This window comes from Propithecus coquereli, unplaced genomic scaffold (genome assembly GCF_000956105.1).
Source record: "Propithecus coquereli isolate 6110/MARCELLA unplaced genomic scaffold, Pcoq_1.0 Scaffold66, whole genome shotgun sequence".
Taxonomy (NCBI): Eukaryota; Metazoa; Chordata; class Mammalia; order Primates; family Indriidae; genus Propithecus; species Propithecus coquereli.
This window is the reverse complement of record NW_012152618.1, coordinates 7619006-7638620: the sequence shown is the minus strand read 5'-3', so window position 1 is coordinate 7638620 and position 19615 is coordinate 7619006. Positions and strand designations below refer to the sequence as shown.

Here is a 19615-nt window from a genome sequence, read left to right as displayed (position 1 = left end):
TTGGGACTACGAATCCCGGCAAGCCTCGCGTGGCGCGGATTTTCCGGTCTGGCGTCTGACGTCTTCCCCGCCACTGGATCGGAAGTTCTGGGCCTCGGTAGAGTGAAATGGAAAACTGCAGGAGGAGCGGGCTGCGGCCCGGGAAGGGGAACGTAGATGATGGGGTGGCAGCGACTCCTACCGCTGTCTCGGCTTCCTGCCAGTATAGATGCATCGAATGCAACCAGGAGGCCAAAGAGTTGTACCGAGACTATAACCGTGGTGTGCTGAAGATAACTATCTGCGTAAGTTGTCAGGTGCGGGGTGTCCTTGGAAAGAAAATGGCGCGGCGGGATCTGGGGACCGTCAGGGGCAGGGTCCTCTAACACAGTCTTTAGTTCGGTGGTTGACATTCCCGCCCGGGGTCTTTGCATGAATGCCTGTACTGATGGAGAACTCAATACCCTACAGCGCTTTTCTCATACTGGGGCATACTTGGCTGGTGAGACCTGACCAAATGAAGTGACGGTCAGGTAGGAATGGATATAGGCACTGTGCCGAGAAATCGAGGATCGGATTAGGTTGACATTTGGGTTCATGCCAAAGCTACTTCATTCTAGCTAGTCTCCCTTTCATAGACAGAAGTTATTAATACTATCCTTACCCTCCCCAAGCCATGTTGAATTCTCCTAGAATGCTTTATTTCAGCATTCCATCTATTGTAGTTATTGAATGGCTACTGTGTACAAAGCCCTATGCTAGACGTTGGTGATACAAAAACCAAAAGCGAGGAAGTAAAAATTCTGCTTCCAAGGTGTTCGTAGTCTATTTATAGGAGATAATCTTATGTTTAAAGAGACTACAAAATCGGAAGTTCTTTGAGGGCATTAGCAAAGAACCTCTCACAAAATAGGCAGTCGGTACGTTTTATTCTCATTTCTGATCTTATGATTTTCTGCATTAGTAAAATCTCTGTAGTAATACACAAAGGAGTAGACAAACTGTGTGTACCTATATAATCTATTGTCAACTATTTAACAGTCTGATGCATACATCCTAAATTTCCTGTTCCTCACTCAAATGCTTTCCCTTGGCAAAATGTCAACTCTTGTTAAATCCAACATATTGCCTAGTCTGTCCCTACATCTTTGCAGCTGTATGCTGCTGGGGGAAAACAGCTTAAATTCATGACCATTAACCTCACGTAAGCCCTTCATGCCATCTGGCAATCCTGATACATTTACCTAGTCTACTCACATTCCCACTTTTCTGGACAATCATCAAATATCCTCTCTCTTCAAGTTTCCCATAAATCCTCCCGTGTTTCACTAAGAAAACAGAAGAGAACTTCCACAAACTTTGCAACCACATAAACCCAATATTAACATTTGTTATTTATATACTATACTCTGTCATCCCTCCTGTTATTACAGATGGACTGTTGATATATGTGTGTTGGTCTACTTCCACTTGTGTACACTAGATCCCATCTTTTTCTATTTACTTAAGGCAATGCCTGTAGCAATACTAGTCTGCTCTGCTGGATCATTCCCACCAGCACACGTACTAGCATTTCTTCCATCAAAAAAACAAAACCACCACCAACAACAAAACATTCGTGCCCCTACTTCCCCCTTTAGCTTCTGCTCTTTTGTTCATCCCCTAGACAATAAAACTCTTCTAAGAGATATTTGTGCTTGCTATCTTCATTTCCTCTCCTAATCTCTCTTGAACCTACTTCAATGAGACTTTTTTCCCACCCACCATTTCACTGGAAACGGTTCTGTTATGATCACTGTTGACTTCCACTTTGCTAAATCCAGTAGTTGATTTTCAGTTGGTTAACTGAAAATCGGTAGCATTTGGCCTTATTGCTTCCTCTTCCTTGAAACACTGTGCACTTGCCAGGACACAATTCTCTTCTTACTGTTTTCTTACGGCACTGGCTATTTTCTCTAAATCTCCTTTCTGGTTTTGCCTGGCTTCCCTTACCTTTTAACCACAGAGTACTCTACACCTCAGTCACTGGGCCTCTTCCTGCCTGCATGTTCTCCCTTAAAAAGCTCATTCTATCACATGGCTTTAAGTACCATCTAAATTTTAGTAATTTCTGAACTTATATCTCCAGCCCCAACCTGTTCACTGAACTCCAGACTCAAATATCCAACTACTTACTTGACTTCTCCATTTGGATTTCAATAGACACCTCAAACTTTTCCGTCACAATTAATGGGAACTCTACCATTTTAGGTCCTAAGACCAAAAAACTTGGAGTCATTTTTGATTCCTCTCTTTCTTGCATATGCCATAATCAGTTGCTCAGCAAATCCTATTAGCTCTGTCTTCAAACTATTATTCAGAATCTGCTACTTCTCATTACTCCTACTACTACAACCCTGCTCTAAGCCACCATATCTCACCTGGACTATTGTCATAACTCTTACCTGGTCTCCCTGTGTCAACCTCACACCTCTTCAGTCTCTTCTCCTTACAGCAGCCAGGGACTGATCCTTTAAAAATGTAAGTTAGATCATGTCAGTCCTTTGGTCAGAACCTTCCAACAATTTTCCATTTCACTCAGAGTTAAGGCCAGAATCCTTGCACTGGCTTAGAAGGCCCTATGTAGTCTCCTGCTACTTTCTTCCTCCCATATCCGCTGCACTCCCGCTGGCCGCCTGATGTTTCTCAAACAAACCAGACAGGTTCTTTCCTCAGGGCCTTTGCACTCTGCCTGGAGCACTCTTTGAGATATCGGCATGGCTAATTTCCTTACCTTTCAAGTACCTTTCCAAGCATCTCAGGGCAGCCTACTCTGACTACCCTATTAAAAATTATGATACCCTTCCCAGTTGTGTCTTTCTCCATAGCACTTATCATCTTGTAATATTCTATATAATTGATTTATTTATTATTTCCTGTATCCTCCTACTGGAATATAAGCTACACAAGGACAGAGATGTTGTCTATTTTATCCATTAATGTAGCTAGATCATCCAGAACAGTGCTTGACACACAGTAGGTACTCAATAAATATTTGTTGAATGCCTGGACCATTTTCAGGTTTTTAGATTAGCATATTTTTGGCTATCCTAGGAGGAGGGAGAGAATAGTATCTTATATGTGATCTAACATTAATGACTTTTGGACTGGTCCTATTAAATGATCATCTGGAAGATGATAACCACATAACTGTGAATATGGTCTTTTGTCCAAAGAAAAGCTAGTATTTGTATATGCATTTCAGTTAGTAATCTTTACTAATATAAAACAATCTTTGTATTGGCATTAAGCTAATAAAATCCCTTTCCTAATCATCAGATGCTTAAGTCTTTATACTTTTATTTATGGAAAGACAAAATAATTATTGAATAGCTGTTCAGGTCAATAGCCACCTCCCACCTCCCCTATTTCCTCTACCATCATATTCTCTTTCCCAGGAGACAAATTTTAGAGTTATATTTGGAATATTGATTGGTGGCACAGTACATGATGGATTCATTACTGTACACAGTCATTCCATAATGAGATAGAACATGTAATGGCCTCGATTTTATCATGCTAATGCGTAGTGAACTTTAAGCCATAATAACATTTCTCAGGAAAAATCATTTAGTTGATGCCAGACTCTGAAATATTAAACCATAAAGTGATGAATTTTTTAAAGGCTTTCCAACTTCTGAGATATAAAAAGTAAAAAGTTTTTAGACATCATGCTATTTGTTGTGAAATAATGTCCAGAGTTTGTAAGTGGTTACCGCGGGTAAATGATATATACTTTGGTCTCTTCCCTGCCATATTTGGAGTCAGCAAGATCCTCAACCTGATTTCCCACCTGTATTTTTCATCCTAATCTCCTTTCCCTTTGCACTGCTTGTTTTTCTGCTGCCCTTCCTCCTAACTCACCTGTGTTTCTCTAGCTTTCCTCCATCTAATATAGCATGTCCTTCTGCTTCAGCTCTTCACAATGTATTGTAATTATGCTTAAAGATATAATACTTTTAATATCCTATAGTTCCTGACTTATTTTAAGTGCTGAGATATTTAATAACTTCATTAATACAGTAACAAAACAACACAAGACTCCTTTGAGATTTTTGTAAGTTTCAGTACAGTTCAGCACTACAACATACGGCTCCCACCCTTGGGATGCTGGATGCAGAGCTGAATAGGACACAGTCCTACCCCTGAGAAGTTTGAAGTCCAGAGGGCTCTACTTTTAAAAATAGATGTTTGCTTACTGTGGAGCTAATATTAAACAGAATAAGTGAAGGGAATGGTCCTAGAGATGATGGGAAGAAAGAAGCAGCAAGAATATTCCAGAAAAAAATTGGTTTAGCCAATTTATATTCTAAAAGAGATGTGATTCATTAGGGAGTTGGAGACTGTGGCACACAAAGTCAGTCATTGCTATCTTAAAATTAAGGTGGTAAAAAATTTGAATTCCCAGAGTGTGCATGGATGGTCTCTGTATTGGAGGGATTTCTTAGAGGAAAACTTTATCTTTTCCAGATACTTGTCTATTAAGTAGTAAATTATATGGAATGGAACAATTTTGCCAAAATAAGAAAATGTGTGTACTAAATTTAGAAAATATAACTTCCAATAAGATCTTTTACTACATTTGTTGGATTTTTGTGTGTGTGCAGTTTTCCTCCTACATTCAAGGTGAAGGCATGAGGAAAAGTAAGTTGAAAGCAGCACATAAGGGAAAAGCAAGTCATAGAGGGAGAACAAGGAAAAATTAGGTCTAAACTGACTGGGAGAGAACCAGCAGACTTTAGTGAACTCTTAGTGTTTTTAAAACGCTCAGAATGCTAAGAAGGGAAGATGGACAAAGCACATAGCATGCCACATGATACCAGAAGCTTCCCCTTCTGTTTGGTTTCATGTCACCCTGTGCTCATCCCATTGTAGCACTTGGGATGCTACATAGTCTGATGACTGTGGTCATCAGACCATGTCATAGTGACTTTGTCTTCCCCTTCTAAACCGTAATGTCCTTGAGCTTAGAGACTTTTGGTTAAAGGTGTATATGTAGTACCTTAGAAGTAACTGGCCCATGAAATGACCAAGAAAAGAGAGCTACTGTTATAAACGTAATAGCCTCACCAAAAATATTTGTCAAACAAATGAATGCAAAAAAATAACAGCTGCTGTGTCTCTTGGTGCTGGTTTCTGCCTACCTCCTAAAAACTGTCCAAATCTTCAGTCTTAGACTTGTGATGCTGTCTGAATATGGGTTTTAGAGAACTTTTAAAGGACAGAGGACCACTGACCTTTTAGTGGTTTCATTTTATAATAAAGTAGGATCTCTTGTCTTCCAATCTATAAACAGAGGAAATGTGCTCCACATAAGTAGCACAGGAAGAAAAATATAAAACAGCTCCTTGTCATGAATATGGAATTTCTGATTCTGGGGCTTCTGTTTAGTTGCTGGCTTATTCTGCTCAGGTAAGGAACTGCAAAAATAATAATTCCTCACACCTCAGTTTGATTAAGTAGATTTAAACTTGAGGTAACAATACATCTTCCTTCCTGGATTCACTTGATAACTGGAAAAACATACCTATTTCTTGTAATGACATGAATGAAGTGGAGAAGCTCTTTTAAGTTGGAAACAAATACCATTTATTACATTTGAAGTACAGGGTTAATATTCTTCAATGTACTTAATTTTTCTTCCAGCACTTTGATATAAGTAAAAGACCATCCTAGTATATTTTTATAACCATCACTACTTCTATTATATTTTGATTTTATCCTCTCAAAGTTTCAAAATGTTTTTGTGTTTGAATTATAGCCATCTCAGTGGTCCCCCTTATCTGAGGGGTATATTAATATGTTCCAAGACCCACAGTGGGTGCCCAAAACCACACATAGTATTGAACCTGATTGCTGTCAATCAGAACATGTTTCTGTTCATGCCTTCCACCCACAAATGTAATGCCTTTACCATCTTAACTAAGCACTTACCACACACTGTGGCCTCAACTTTTGTAGCTTGAGGTGTGACAGCAAAACAAGCATGTATTTCTTTTTTCTTCTTCACAATTTCATGAATAGGAGATTCATTCTCATTGTAGATCTTAGTAACCTCAGCATAAAATTTTTTTTCTTATTGAGGCAAGAACTTTCACCTTTTTCACTTAAACAATGCACTTACCTTTTCATTTAAAGAAGATGCTTTATAGCTCCTCTTTGACATATCCAGATTGCCAGCATCACTACTCTTGCACTTTGGGGTCATTATTATGCCGATAAGGGTGACTTGAACACAAGCACTGTAATACCGCAGCATTCAGTCTGATAACTGAGATGGCTACCGAGTGACTAACAGGTGGGGATCATCCACAGCTTGATATGCTGGACAAAGGGATGATTCATGCCCCAGGCAGCAGAGCAGAGCTGCATGCAATTTAAAACTCATGAATAGTTTATTTCTGGAATTTTCCATTTAATATTTCAGACCACTGTTGACCATGCAGAACTGCAGAAAATGAAACTGCAGATAAGGAGGGCCCCCTGTAGTTTTATGAAGTGAATTGTAGCACTGATGCAACTTTGCAACTCGCACTGCTTCCAATGTCACATTTCTGATGAGCTTGTTTTGGATTTTTTTGGTTGGTTTGTTTTTGAGAGAGTCTTGCTCTCTTGCCCAGGTTAGAGTGCACCATCACAGGTCACCGCAACCACAAACTCCTGGGCTCAAGCAATCCTTCTGCCTCAGCCTCCCAAGTAGCTGGAACTACAGGCGTGTGCCACCATACCCCCTGCTAATTTTTCTGTTTTTCATAGAAACAGCATCTCGCTCTTGCTCAGGCTGGTCTTAAACTCCTGGCCTCAAACGATCCTCTCACCTTGGCCTCCCAAAGTGCTAGGATACAGGCGTTAGCCATTGCACCGGGGCTGTGTGTTTGTTTTTATATACCTGCATTTTATATGTTCTGCTGGTATTGGGATCTGATAACATTGTAATCATATGTGTCTAGAGGACCCGAACTCTGAATTGGTAACCCTTCAGGGGAAAAATTCATTTAACAGGAACTGCTGAGAGCCACAGGAGGCTTGATTTTGGAACCTAGAGCCAGGCTGCACAGCCCAGTTCCTTACACATAGCCCAGCACTCTCCACTGTCCCTTCTGTAGCAGAGAAAGACAATTTTCTTTCCCTGTTCCTGATGTTAATGGAGAAAAAAAACCAGGCTTCCCCTGGTATCTGCCACCTCAGCATCCTCGGCACTGTGCCCCTTTCTTTACTCACTTGCAGCTCTCAGGACCTCTGGGGGCAGGGTTGTTTTGCTGAACACTTTCCTCTGGGTCATGTTTCAAGAACCACAAAGTTGGGGGCCATCTAACCAACAGGCAGCAATTTATCAATGAAAGCACATTATAAATATATTGATTTTATACCAATTCCTACAAATCAAAAGTAGAATTGAAAATATTAATAGAATCCCAGCGGGTGCGGTGGTTCACGCCTGTAATCCTAACACTCTGGGAGGCTGAGGTGGAAGGATCGCTTGAGCTCAGGAGTTCAAGACCAGCCTGAGCAAGAGCGAGACCCCATCTTTACTAAAAACAGGAAAAAAAAAAAAAAAAATTAGCGGCCATAGTGGCACATGCCTATAGTCCCAGCTACTCAGGAGTCCGAGGCAAGAGAATCAGTTGAGCCCAGGAGTCTGAGGTTGCAGTGAGCTACCATGACGCCTCTGCACTCTACCCAGGGTGACAGAGTGAGACTGTCTCCAAGAAAAGATAATAGAATCCCTACAGATTGAAGGTAGAATCTTCTGGGACACTTTCCTGCCTAAACTCAGTCTTTAAGTCAGATATCATTTTAGCTTCTTGAATATGGGGTTAAAATATTAATATTTCTAGCCTAGAAGATTATATTTAGTCATTTTTGAAACCACTTCTTATATAGATGAACATTTTGTATCTGAATGGAGATTTATTTAAATAAATGTTGATATGGCCTTGTTGCTATACACATCCAAATAGACTCTGCTGTTTTGAAATCTTTTAGGATTTCAGAATCCATGAATTTGCTTGTTCTAATATTATCTTGTATTATTTCAGAAATCCTGCCAGAAACCTGTAGACAAATATATCGAGTATGACCCTGTTATCATCTTGATTAATGCTATTTTATGCAAAGCCCAAGCCTACAGACATATTCTTTTCAATACCAAAATAAATGTAAGTTGTGATAATTTTTTTATTTTTTAATTTTACTCGGTGTTCCATTTTAAAAGAATAATATGAATTTTGAACAGAATTAAAGAATATTATAAAAAGGAAAAAGAAATACTAGCTTGAGGGTGGTTCTTTTATTTCAACATATCTGGAAGTTTCTAGAAATAACAGGTGTTGATTTAAAAAGGTATACAATACTTAATGTTTAAGAATGTGGTTACTGTCAGGAAACTGACAAACCATAATCTGGATTGCCTTTTATTAGGTTGAAACAGGTGTCACTTATTTTAAACAGAATAAAATAAAGCATATCCAGATAGAGAATTGTTCCCAAAAGAAGTAAGCAAACATTAAAAATGTTAAAAAACACAATTTATTGCATTTTACACTCTGCTATTAAAGGAATGTATAAGGTAAATAACAACATTGAGTTTAATCAGATTTGTCCTGATTTATAAAGTTGGATTTTTCAAAATATACTTTTAGTGTGTTGAATCGTGAACTCTTTAATAGTTCGGGTAGAGATGACAGGTAAGATACAGGACACCCAGTTAAATCTGAGTTTCAGATACACAACAAATACATTTTTTAGTGTAAGTATATCCCAAATGTTCCGTGGAACAGACTTAGAAAAAAACATTTATGCACTGTGTATCTGAAATTCAAATTTAACTGGGTGTCATGTATTTTGTTTGCTAAATCTGGCAACCCTAAGTTTGGGCTAACTTGGACAGTTATGATGCAGTTTATTTATCTCTGCCCCACCCACCAAGTTAAATAACCAGGGTAGTATTTAAATTACCAGAGCACTGATTCTCAAAACATTGCTACCCATTGGAATCAGCTGGGGGGTGGGGACAGCGTTAAACCTGCCAAGCTGAGGCCTCCCTAGAACCAATTTCCAATTTAATCAGAATCTTTGGGGGTGGGATCCAGGTATTGGTATTTTTCAGATCTCTCCAGGTGATTGCAGAGTGCAGCCAGGGGAACTAGTGTGCCAGCTGGAGCAGCTCAGAAGCCTAAGACTGATACCTGCCCCTGGACCATGCTGGCTTTGCACTCATGTTTTCTGTTCCCCACTTTGTATTGGTGGGCAAAGGTCAATCTGTAGGAGAAATATGTAGGAAAAAGCCAATTCTTATTGCCTAATATTTCTATTTTAGCCAAAATTCCAGTCTTAGGGACTTGCAGCTTTTAATTGCTCTCTTTTAATATATTAAGTTCTACTCATCCAGTCCAAAGGCTTTTTTAAAAAATTTATGTTTAAACTAATAGTTTCTTATGCAGTATCGTGGAATCCTCAGATTAAATCTATTCTCTTATTGCTGTTTTCCACCTATACATGAGTCACATAAATTCTTTGCTTGATTCTGAGTATAGGGCAGATGTTGAAAATATATAATGAGAGGTGAACTACTATTTAAAACACTTACTTTTAAATAGAGGTACACAGTGCACATTAGAATTCCCCTGGGAGCTGTTTCAAAATATGGATGTCCAGGTTTTACTGCCAAAGATTCTGAATGAGGACTGGAACCTACACATTTATATTTTGAAAAATCTCCCCATTTGATTCTGATGGACATTGCTGATTAAGAACCACTGCAATTAGGCACTTAATTGGACAGTTCTGAATTTGAAAAGCGACTAGATGGGACGTTCTTCAAAACCATGAATACTCAGCTACCTCTGTGCCTGGTGATATTAAGTGCAACTAAGTGTTTCTTTACCTAATTGAATGGCAATGTCTTTGTCAGATCCATGGAAAACTCTGCATGTTTTGTTTGCTTTGTGAAGCATACCTGAGGTGGTGGCAGCTTCAAGATTCCAACGAGAACACTGCCCCTGACGACTTGATCAGATATGCCAAGGAGTGGGATTTCTATAGAATGTTTGCCATTGCTTCTTTAGGTAAGGAGACACCACACTTTCCATTGTTAGTTAACCAGTATTTAACTATTTTGATTAAAGTAAAGACATGCAGTCTTAATCATTGATAAGAGAAGCTAGTTATCACTTGAGACTGTATTTTCAGCTCTGCCACTAACCTGTGAGTTAGTCTGTCAAAATTACCTGCTTTTTATTTGTTACCACACACGTGGTATGGAAATAGTTCTGCTTATCAAATTAGAGAATTTCATAAAGTATCTGAAACATAATATTGTTAATAAAATTCTTAATGTTTAAGTTCTGATTATACAGTTTAAAGATTACGTAAGTCCCATCTTTATTAAAATAGATTGATAATTGCCAGACATTACCCAATGTATTGTACTAATTGCATTATACTAATGTAATACATTTAATAGGAAAAACTTGTCAATTAGATGGTTGCATGCAGGGAAATTGGCTACTCCTAAAATTGCTTTAGTTCAGAAAGTGCATTTCTTCAGAATTTGAATTTTTGACTTAAGTTATCATTTTTCTTGGGTTAGAATTACGTTAATTTCTGTGACTCTTATTACTTACTGGTTTCCATGCTTCTCTGCTTCTAAATTCTTTAATTATAATGAAACTTTATTTTAGTAATACTAAGCCTCCAGTCTACTTCATTGTCTTATTTCTAGACTGCATGTGCTCTTTTGCCCTCTTCTCTGTCTGCTCTCTTTCTCGGTCATCTCATCTATTTGCTGGGAACTCCCAACAGAATCCTGCCCATCTCTAATCTAGGCCTTTCTCCACACCTCTAGACTATCCATCTGCCTTCTCAACATCTCCACTTGCATATCTGTAATCACCATATCCATAACCAAGCTCCTCGACTCTCTGCTCCATCCACAGCCTCCCCATGTCAGAGGAAGATAACTCCGTTCTTTTAGTTGCTTAGACCAAAATGCCTTGGAGTCATCCCTGATGCCTCTTTCTTTGATACCCAGTAGTCAGATCATCAGGAAATCCCACTGGCTCTACCTTTAGAATATTTCTTCTACTGTACTACTGCTACTGTCCACTCCCTCTGTGGCTACCACCCTGATGCAGGCCACCTCATCTCTCACCAGGATTACTACATTAGCCTCCTTGTTTTCTAGCCGAGTTCTCCAACAATATATTCATAACACAGAGTAGTCCTTTTCAAACGAGTCAGATCGTGTCACTCTATCTCCCATATCTACTCTGGCCCAGCCTCTCTGGTTAACTTGCTTCAAACACAGTGGATGAGCTTCCACCTTCAGGCCTTTGGACTGGCTGTTCCCTCTGCCTAGACTGCTTGCACCCCCAGTGCCCACATGTCTGACTCCCTGCCATCCCTCAAGTCTTTATTGAAATGTCACCTTCTCAATCAAGTGTACCTTGACCAACACTATCAACCCCCCTCTGATACTCCTGATCTCCCATTCCTGCTCTACTATGTTTTTCTTATGTTACTTATCATCCGACACATCACAGAAGTTATTTATTATCTTTTCTCTGTGGTCTGCCTTCTCCCACTGATGTATAAACTGAATGAGGGCAGGGCTCTTTGTTTCCATCACTGGTGTAGTTCAAGCACTTAGATACCTGGCCTATAGTAGGTGTTCAATAAACATGTTCTAAGGTAAACTACTATATGGCCATATTTTTAATCTAATAGAAGAAAAAAAGCTTATTTTCAAATAAGATAGGAATTCCTATAGCAACTACTCTAGTGGATATTTTGACACTTAATCAGAAATTTCTTTCTACTGTGACTTAGCATTTTTATCTTAATCTAATCCCCTAGTTAGATTATAAAACCCTAAAGGAGTTTATTAAGAATATCTTACATAAATAGGGCATTTTATAATGTAAAAACTACTCTTATGGATATTATCTAATTTAATTTTCACAATTATCCTCTGAGACAGGTAGATTAGGGCTCTCCCCTACCTATCGCTGTAGAAATATAGATGTCGAAATGGTAAATGATTTCCCCGAAGCCCCACAGCGGGTCAGTGTTGGTGTTGAGACTGGGGAAAGTCTCCTAGCTCCCCGTTCAGTGTTTTCAACACCACAGCATCCTGCAGGTAGCCAGCAGCTCCTACTGAACTGACCTGAGCAGTGAGAGCCTGGGGGCTGCTGTAGTTCCATAAATCTCATAAATCCTAAATGACAAAGATGTGGAGGTTATCTAGTCCAGCCTGTCTGGTGCAGGAAACCTCTAGATTCCTGAGATAGCCTAGCTTTGTTTGAGCGTCTCCAATGACAGAAGACAACCCACCATTGTTAGATAGTTCTTGTTGTTCATTAGTCATTCACTATTTGTTTATTCAGGAAGTTCTTTATTATGTGTTTGATCCAAAATCCAAGCTTTATGGTCTGCCTGTTTGAGCGGATCCTTGCAGTTGACAAGCCCTTCAGTTATTTTGAAGGGAGATAACTTGTCTCCCCTGAAGAATATATGAAATGTCATGCAAGTTTAACCATCCTAAATTATCTTATTGATTCTAATCACCTCCATATGGAAGCTCTGTAGTTTGGCTGCACAGTTGACCCTTCAACAGCACAGGAGTTAGGGGCACCAACCCTGCACACAGTTGAAAATCCACATATAATTTTGACCCCCTGGCAACTTAACTACCAATAGCCTGCTATTGACCGGAAGCCTTACCAGTAACATAAACACTCAATGAATACATATTTTCTATGTTATATGTATTATATACTGTATTCTTACAATAAAGTAATCTAGAGAAAAGAAAATGTTATTAAGAAAATCACAGGGAAGAGAAAGTATATTCACTGTGTATTAAGTGGAAGTGGATCATCATAAAGTTCTTTTCCTTATCGTCTTCATGCTGAGTGGGCTGAGGAGGAACAGGAGAGATAGGTTTTGCTGTCTCAGGAGTGGCAGAGGCGGAAGAAAATCTTCGTGTAAGTGGACCCACGCAGTTCAAACCCGTGTTGTTCAAGGGTCAACTGTATTAAGTCATAGTACATTTAAAAGGAGTAGAGTTTTTTCTGCTATTGTATGATACATGTGTTCCAGAAAAACCTGATCCTGCAGAAATCTAAACTACAAATAACACAGCTTATGGGAACAAAATTGAGTTAGGGATAGACTACTCAGAACATATACAGCTAGGTAATCAGAGGACTACCAATCCTAATAAAAATTATAGCACAGTTCAGAGAAATGTTAAATTACTACTTAATAGGAACTGAACAGATTATGCTATATTCTGACCATAAGACACAGTGAAACTATTGCTTCTAATCTCAACTCTGTCCTTCTGTGAGTACTGTCTGCAAGTATAAAGAATTGTACTCAGGCCAGGCATGGTGGCTCACGCCTGTAATCCCAACACTTTGGGAGACCAAGGCAGGAAGATTGCTTGAGGCCAGGAGTTCAAGACCAGCCTGAGCAACACAGTGAGAGCTCGTCCTACAAAAAGTAGAAAAATTAGCCAGGTCTGGTGGCATGTGTGTGTAGTGCCAGCTACTCAGGACGCTGAGACAGGAGGATCCCTTGAGCCCGAGAGTTTGAAGTTGCAGTAAGCTATGATGATGCCACTGCATTCTGGCGCAGGCAACAGAGTGAGATCCTGTCTTCAAAAAAAAAAAGAGAGAGAGAGAATTATACTCAAAATGTTGTCAAAATGAATGAGGGAAATCTTTTAATTTAGGTAACAGAATATTCAAAATTTTATAGATAGTGGAAGAATGCACAAAGAAAAATGTCTTTATATGTTATTCCATTTTTAGGATAGGTCCCATCGTTTAGACTTAAAGGCCTCCGTCCTCCTTGTTCTATTCTCTCTTTGGAAGTCTCTTACACGGGTATTTAAACAGAAGCTTACTTCCTAAGAAGAACTTCAGAAAGTTGATGATTATCATTCTAATGGAGTTACTTTTTCTTCAATGGATGATGAAATACTTCATGAAAGAATTGTTGAAATATGTTTCTGAAATCATACCAGCAGGATGTGACACAAAAGCCAGGGGTTTAGTAAGAAAAAAAAGAAGAAGAAGAAGAAAAAGAAATTTTGATCTTGATAAAGCATTTCTAATGAAGTCAGCTAATAAGGTGCATTTTGGAATTTGGTTTAATCTTAAGGGACTGTTTTGGATGGGGACATTCATGTTTTTATTTTCCATTTCCTCTTTAGAACAAACTGCCTTTTTTATTGGCATTTTTACTTTCCTGTGGGCAGAACAGCCCATGACGGCGAAAAAAAGGCCCAACTACGTTTTGCTGCTGAAAGCATTGTTATTGTCTAGCTACGGAAAGCTCTTGCTGATTCCAGCTGTCATTTGGGAACACGACTACACACCGCTGTGCCTCAAACTCATTAAAGTATTTGTCCTCACATCAAATTTTCAGGCCATTAGAGGTATGTTTTTATTCTGCCTTCTCAGCTTTCGACCCATAATAAAGCGTAAAGCCTTTTCTAGAGCGCAGTGTTTATACAACTTGGTGACCACTGGAATTCTTCATAGCATAATAACAACACCTAACACAGCTACACTGCCTCATACTTAGAAGGTACTCAGTATTTGTTCAGTTTAACCATGTAGTACTTAACAGTTTTGAAAATGCTTTCACCCGCATTATTTCTCTCCTGTGAGGTTAGTAGGACAGCCATTATTACTTATATTTTATGAATGAGCTTGTGTGGCTCTGAGGGTTAAGTGACTTTTCCAAAGTTACAAGCCAGGAAAGAATGCTGTATCTGCCTCCCAAACCAGGACAGTTCCTGCTATACCACGGAAGAGATAAGTATCCCTCTGTGTCTTCTTTTCCCATATATTGTGAGAAGTGCTGTTTTAAATGAACCTATTACCTAATGCTTTTTATCAGAATGCTTAATGCTTGTCATCTTGCAAACTGTGGCAGTGGAAGTATCATTTTTTCCTATTATTTTCTTTATAAGCTTAGAAATTTTTTTATTTTTTCCTTTAATATTCATGGGAATCTGTCACTTGATTTGAGGAGGTGGAGCTCGGCATTTTTGTTACAAGCGGAGGCATTGGTTCTCTCAAATGATTTGTAGATGGAAAAGTGGGAGAAGTTAACAGGATAGATTAATGAGAATACAGATTTTCTAAGAACAGCTTTACAAAACAGTTCACAGTGCCACGTAATTTACATGCCAATATCATTTAATTAAATTCTTAAGAACTTATTTGCAGCCTTCTCTTCTCCAGTGACCCTAAACATCAACCGAAAGCTCTCCTTGTTGGCCATCCTGAGTGGCTTCCTGCTGGAAAGCACCATGGTCTACTTCTTCCAGAGGATGGAATGGGACATTGGGAGTGACTGTGCCATCTACAAGTCTCAGGACTTCTGAAGAGGTACTGAAAGATCGGTAGTGTTCATGCAGATACGTAGCCTTCTCAAATTAAGTAGATGTCATTGTAAAATAAGCAGGTGCCCTTACATAACCCATCCCATAGCATCTAATTCCCTCTGGGTCGCCCACGTCTTCCTTGAGGATTTTACTACATGGCTCCCAGGGGCCTTCTCTTTAGTTCCTTTTGTCATCTTCAGGGACATCAACATCCATGTTTTTGTTGCTTCTAGGGTCCTAACCTCACAATTTTTCTAACACCTCTAATCCCACCGAGTCCTACTAAGATCTCAGACTCTAAAACTGTCTCCTACCCTCCCAAGCCTTTCTCCCTCCCTCACCCATCCCTGGTTTTTGCTGCCCTTCTCGCCTCTAGTTCCTTGGCTCTACTTCTGACCTGCCTGCCTGTGCTTTGACCACACCTGGAACCTGTAGGCAGCCGCTGAGCTATGCTGTCTTAGTCCCTGGAAATCCACTGGCCTCCTGCCTTCCAGCGTACACACTTCACTAAGGCTGCCGTCCGTCTCTCCTTAGAGCCCACAGTGTTTCTTGAGCAGCCATCTCTGCCGGTGCACAGAACCTCAGCGGGCCTCCCGCTGCTCCTGTGTTGTCGTAGTGACCCCCATCACAAGGCCTTAGCTTGGTCGTTCCGCCAGCTTCCCGTGCTCCTTGTCCCCACGTCTGTGCTCACTGTGCTGAGAGTTGAGAGTGACGGAAGTCCCTTGAGCTTCCTTCTCCTTCACTGCAGGCCTTCTTTGGTTGTCCATGTTCTCCCTCCTCCTCTCCTTCCTGTCTCGCTCTGTGCTCAGCTTCCTCTCTGCAGCTATTTCCAGCTGTGGGTCTTCCCCTCCCTCCAGTCACACCCAGCCTTGTGGATTGCAGCCTCTGTGCCGTGTGAGGAAGCAGGGTCCTGGGGCAGGCTGCAGAGGGTGGGGCTGCAGGGGGAGGACAGCACAGAGGCAGAGGGAAGCAGGCCTTGTCTGAGGCCCGTGTCAGGGAAAGTCGAGGCCATGCTTCTGGCTATTCCTCCCTCCATCTGTTACATCTTCCTGGCAGGTGGCAGCTCTAAACCTTCTCTGCCTCTCCTAACACTCCACCCTCCGCTCCTGTCGCCTCAGTCTTCCTGCCCAGTTAATCCTCTTCCTTACCAGGTCTTCAGAGATGTTGCTACTTCGTTTATCCTCTCTCCTCTCTTTCCCCTCCACTAGGTACACGAGCGGCTCTTCCCTGTTTCTTCACTGCCTTTTCTCTTTGTAAAATATACTTTCCTTCAGTCTCCTGAATCCAGACTCCTCAAATTCACAGGGAAGCCCATGGCCAGCTCCTTTTCAGAGCCCTCCTCTTCGCTGAGCTCTGCTCTGGAAGCTGCTAGCTCGTGGCCTCTCCTGAGAAAGGCCACCGCTTCATTCCCTGCCTGTCAGATCTTCTTCACCGACTGCCTTGCCAGGATTCTGTCCTCGGCCCTCTTCCTTGCCCTCTCAGCATGCGCATTCCTCGCAGACCCCCCTCCGGCCTCCTTCTCTGCCACCTTGCCATCACCGTCCCTCTCCACTGCCTCCTGCCAGGGCGGTCCTGCAGGGCCTCAAGCAGGTCTGATGTGGAACTCGGTGTCACCGCCCTCTCCCCATTGAAGCAGAGTCCTGTCCTGACAGCTTTTCTCACGCAGTGCTCCTCATCTCTCTTCACTCAAGCCGCAACCCCACCCCATCCTCTCCTGCCTGAAGGTTACCACAGCCTTCTAACTGGCCTCACCAGGGCCAAGGAAATCTCCATAACGCACACTCCTGGCGCCCTCCAGATTCTTCAGTAATGTCTTACTGTCGACGCAGGAGTTTCTCGTTTCTCCCTAAAGAACATCTTTAGTTTACTCCAAGCATTAGTGTGGCCCTTCATAACGTGGTCCTAATTCTTCTCCCCAGGCCTGTCCCCCCTACATCCCATATCCACCACAGGTCTTCTCTCCTCCAAATAGGCCTCATTCTCTGTCCAGTCCTGGAGTGCCCTCTTCTCCACCCAGCCAGATACGGGCATCTTTGCTTCACGGAGTGGAGACTCTCTAAACGCCGGAGTCTGTGGTGCTCTCTCCTCTGGTGACCTCCAGTGCTCATTTAACACCTACAGCAGTCACGTGTCCAAGAGCTTCCAAAGCTGTCCCAGTGTCAGACTTTTTGTCCCCTACTTTCATAAATGCTTCTGCTTGTCAGACCATCAATTATAATTTATAGTTAGGAAAATGAGGTCCCATATCTTCAGTCATTTGAAAACCATTATCCTGTTTTATGTCATCTCATGGATTCTGCTTGCCTATGTCTTATATTAAAATTTCATGTGTTTATGCCTCACTCCCCGAACCTGGCAAAAAGTTTGGTGCCAGGAGAGACCTGCCTCACGTTCCTCTGTATTTACTGTAGCCTGGGCCTGCCCTAGTATGTATGGATTTGACTTTCAGCAGAATGTGCCATCTAAATACTTCCTTTACTATCTACAGTTTTATTCTTTACTGTCTGTGGCATGACCAGCTGCATCTGAAAAAGAGAAGACATGAGATATAAACCAGCCTCCTCATTTCTGATGAATAAAATGAAGCAAAGATTTGGAAATCCTTCCTGAAAAAAAAGCAATGATGGTAGCAGTGGACACCCAACCCCACTCACCTATGCACACACACATCCAGGAAACAACTAAACCAATTACACACGGGTACACGCAGACACACACAGAAACACACACACAGAAACACTCACACAGACACAAGGAATGTGGTTACAGGGACTGATACATGCAACAGGTGAAAATTTATGTTATAGACAACCCAGGTAAGCACTTCTAATTCACGTGCAATAAGAGATCTAGGTTTCATTCCTTGGACATGTTTAATATCTTTGTTATTTAAATGTTGTTATTGGCTTAAAATAATAGTATTTTGTTTCCTTACAACATTAGAAGCACTTTTGTGTTAATAAAGTCTTTCAGAATAAACTGAGTTTTTGTAAATTTTCATTTCAGTAACAAAGTTACTTTTTAAAATTGGCTGATCCAAAAATAAACAAGATACTGAAAACCACTGAATTGTACATTTTATGGGGGCGAATTATATCTCAATAAAGCTGTTATTTAAGAAATAGATAAGATAGCTCCTCTCTCCTTTCAACTTGTTCATTTGTTCTTTCATTCATTCTTTATTTACCAGTCCAGATATTTGCTGAGGACCTCCTCTGTGTGTGTCAGACCCTGTGGATACAGTTGTAAATGAGACACAGCCTTCTTGGAGTTTACTGGGTAGTGACAGGTTCAGACATACAAGTGAGAGAATTACAGAGCAGTGTGGTAAGAGCTATAAAAGGGTGGTAGGAACACCTATTGCAGCCTCAGAAGTTGGGGGGTGCTCTTCTGAGAGGAAGGGGAAAGGAAAGGAATTTTCTAGTGTCCCTGGTGGGGAGAATAAGAATGTGTGCCACGTTCTAGAGGGCACAGTGTGTGAGGTGGATGTGCAGGGGCTGGAAGTACACACATACCTGGGTGGAGGCTGGGCAGTGGGGGTTTTAAAATGACACTAGGACGTCATGTAAAGGTTAGTTATGAAAGTCTTCGTGAATTGCAGAGTATCCCTAGGGACAGTGAAACCAATACAGATAGTTAAAGGAAGAATCCAAAGTGAAAAAAAAAATCAGCTGGGTTAACATCTCAGAACGGCCACAGGACAAAGAGGGCTGCTGACCACCAGATGGAGCCTTAAATGGTGAGGAGAGAGGGAGACGGGTTCATCGGCATACAACCAAAAGGAAAGATCAATTAAAAACAAGAGTTGGGAAAAAAGACAATCTAGCACATTGATTATAGCTTTGCAAAACTTTGTGTGATCTGTTAACTCAGGTAAGTCAAGATAAACATATCACTCATTTATAAATTCATACTCAATTTTTTATCTCCAGTCTTGATCACCACAAAGATATTTGTTAATCTTAAAAGAAAAAAAAAACAAAAAAACAGTATTAGAACCTCTTTCCTTGGTGAGTAGCCATGAGCAGTACTTAGCCAAGGGCATGGAATGTATGGTAGAGGACTGGTCTGGACCCCCGAGGTCAGAGGAGACCCATCTGATCCATCTCTAATCTTAGGCTCCATTCAGCAAATTGTTTATTACATCACTCCTTGGAGTGAGAAAAGAAAGGGTAAAACTCCAGAAAGGCAAAG

General features: G+C 40.8%; 1 protein-coding gene across 2 annotated transcripts; it reads left to right on the top strand.

Annotated features, from left to right (window-relative positions):
- The first annotated feature begins 51 nt into the window (after positions 1-51).
- Positions 52-18536, top strand: ARV1 (ARV1 homolog (S. cerevisiae)). 2 transcript variants are annotated; one of them, XM_012660321.1, is made up of 6 exons: positions 52-284; positions 8058-8177; positions 9932-10085; positions 14240-14464; positions 15279-15425; positions 17910-18536. In XM_012660321.1, exons 1-5 carry the CDS (start codon positions 108-110, stop codon positions 15419-15421), a joined length of 819 nt encoding a protein of 272 aa, XP_012515775.1. In that variant the 5' UTR covers positions 52-107; the 3' UTR covers positions 15422-15425; positions 17910-18536. The 2 variants fall into 2 exon arrangements, with proteins under 2 accessions (XP_012515775.1, XP_012515776.1); XM_012660322.1 differs by lacking the exon at positions 8058-8177 and having other exon boundaries at positions 85-284; positions 17910-18368.
- The last annotated feature ends 1079 nt before the right edge of the window (positions 18537-19615 follow it).

Excerpts from the sequence above, each read along its gene's own strand:
- ARV1 (XM_012660321.1), top strand. The coding sequence starts at position 108 with ATGGAAAACTGCAGGAGGAGCGGGCTGCGGCCCGGGAAGGGGAACGTA. Across the intron at positions 285-8,057 it reads TGCTGAAGATAACTATCTGC|AAATCCTGCCAGAAACCTGT; the intron begins GTAAGTTGTCAG and ends GTATTATTTCAG. Across the intron at positions 14,465-15,278 it reads AAATTTTCAGGCCATTAGAG|TGACCCTAAACATCAACCGA; the intron begins GTATGTTTTTAT and ends TCTCTTCTCCAG.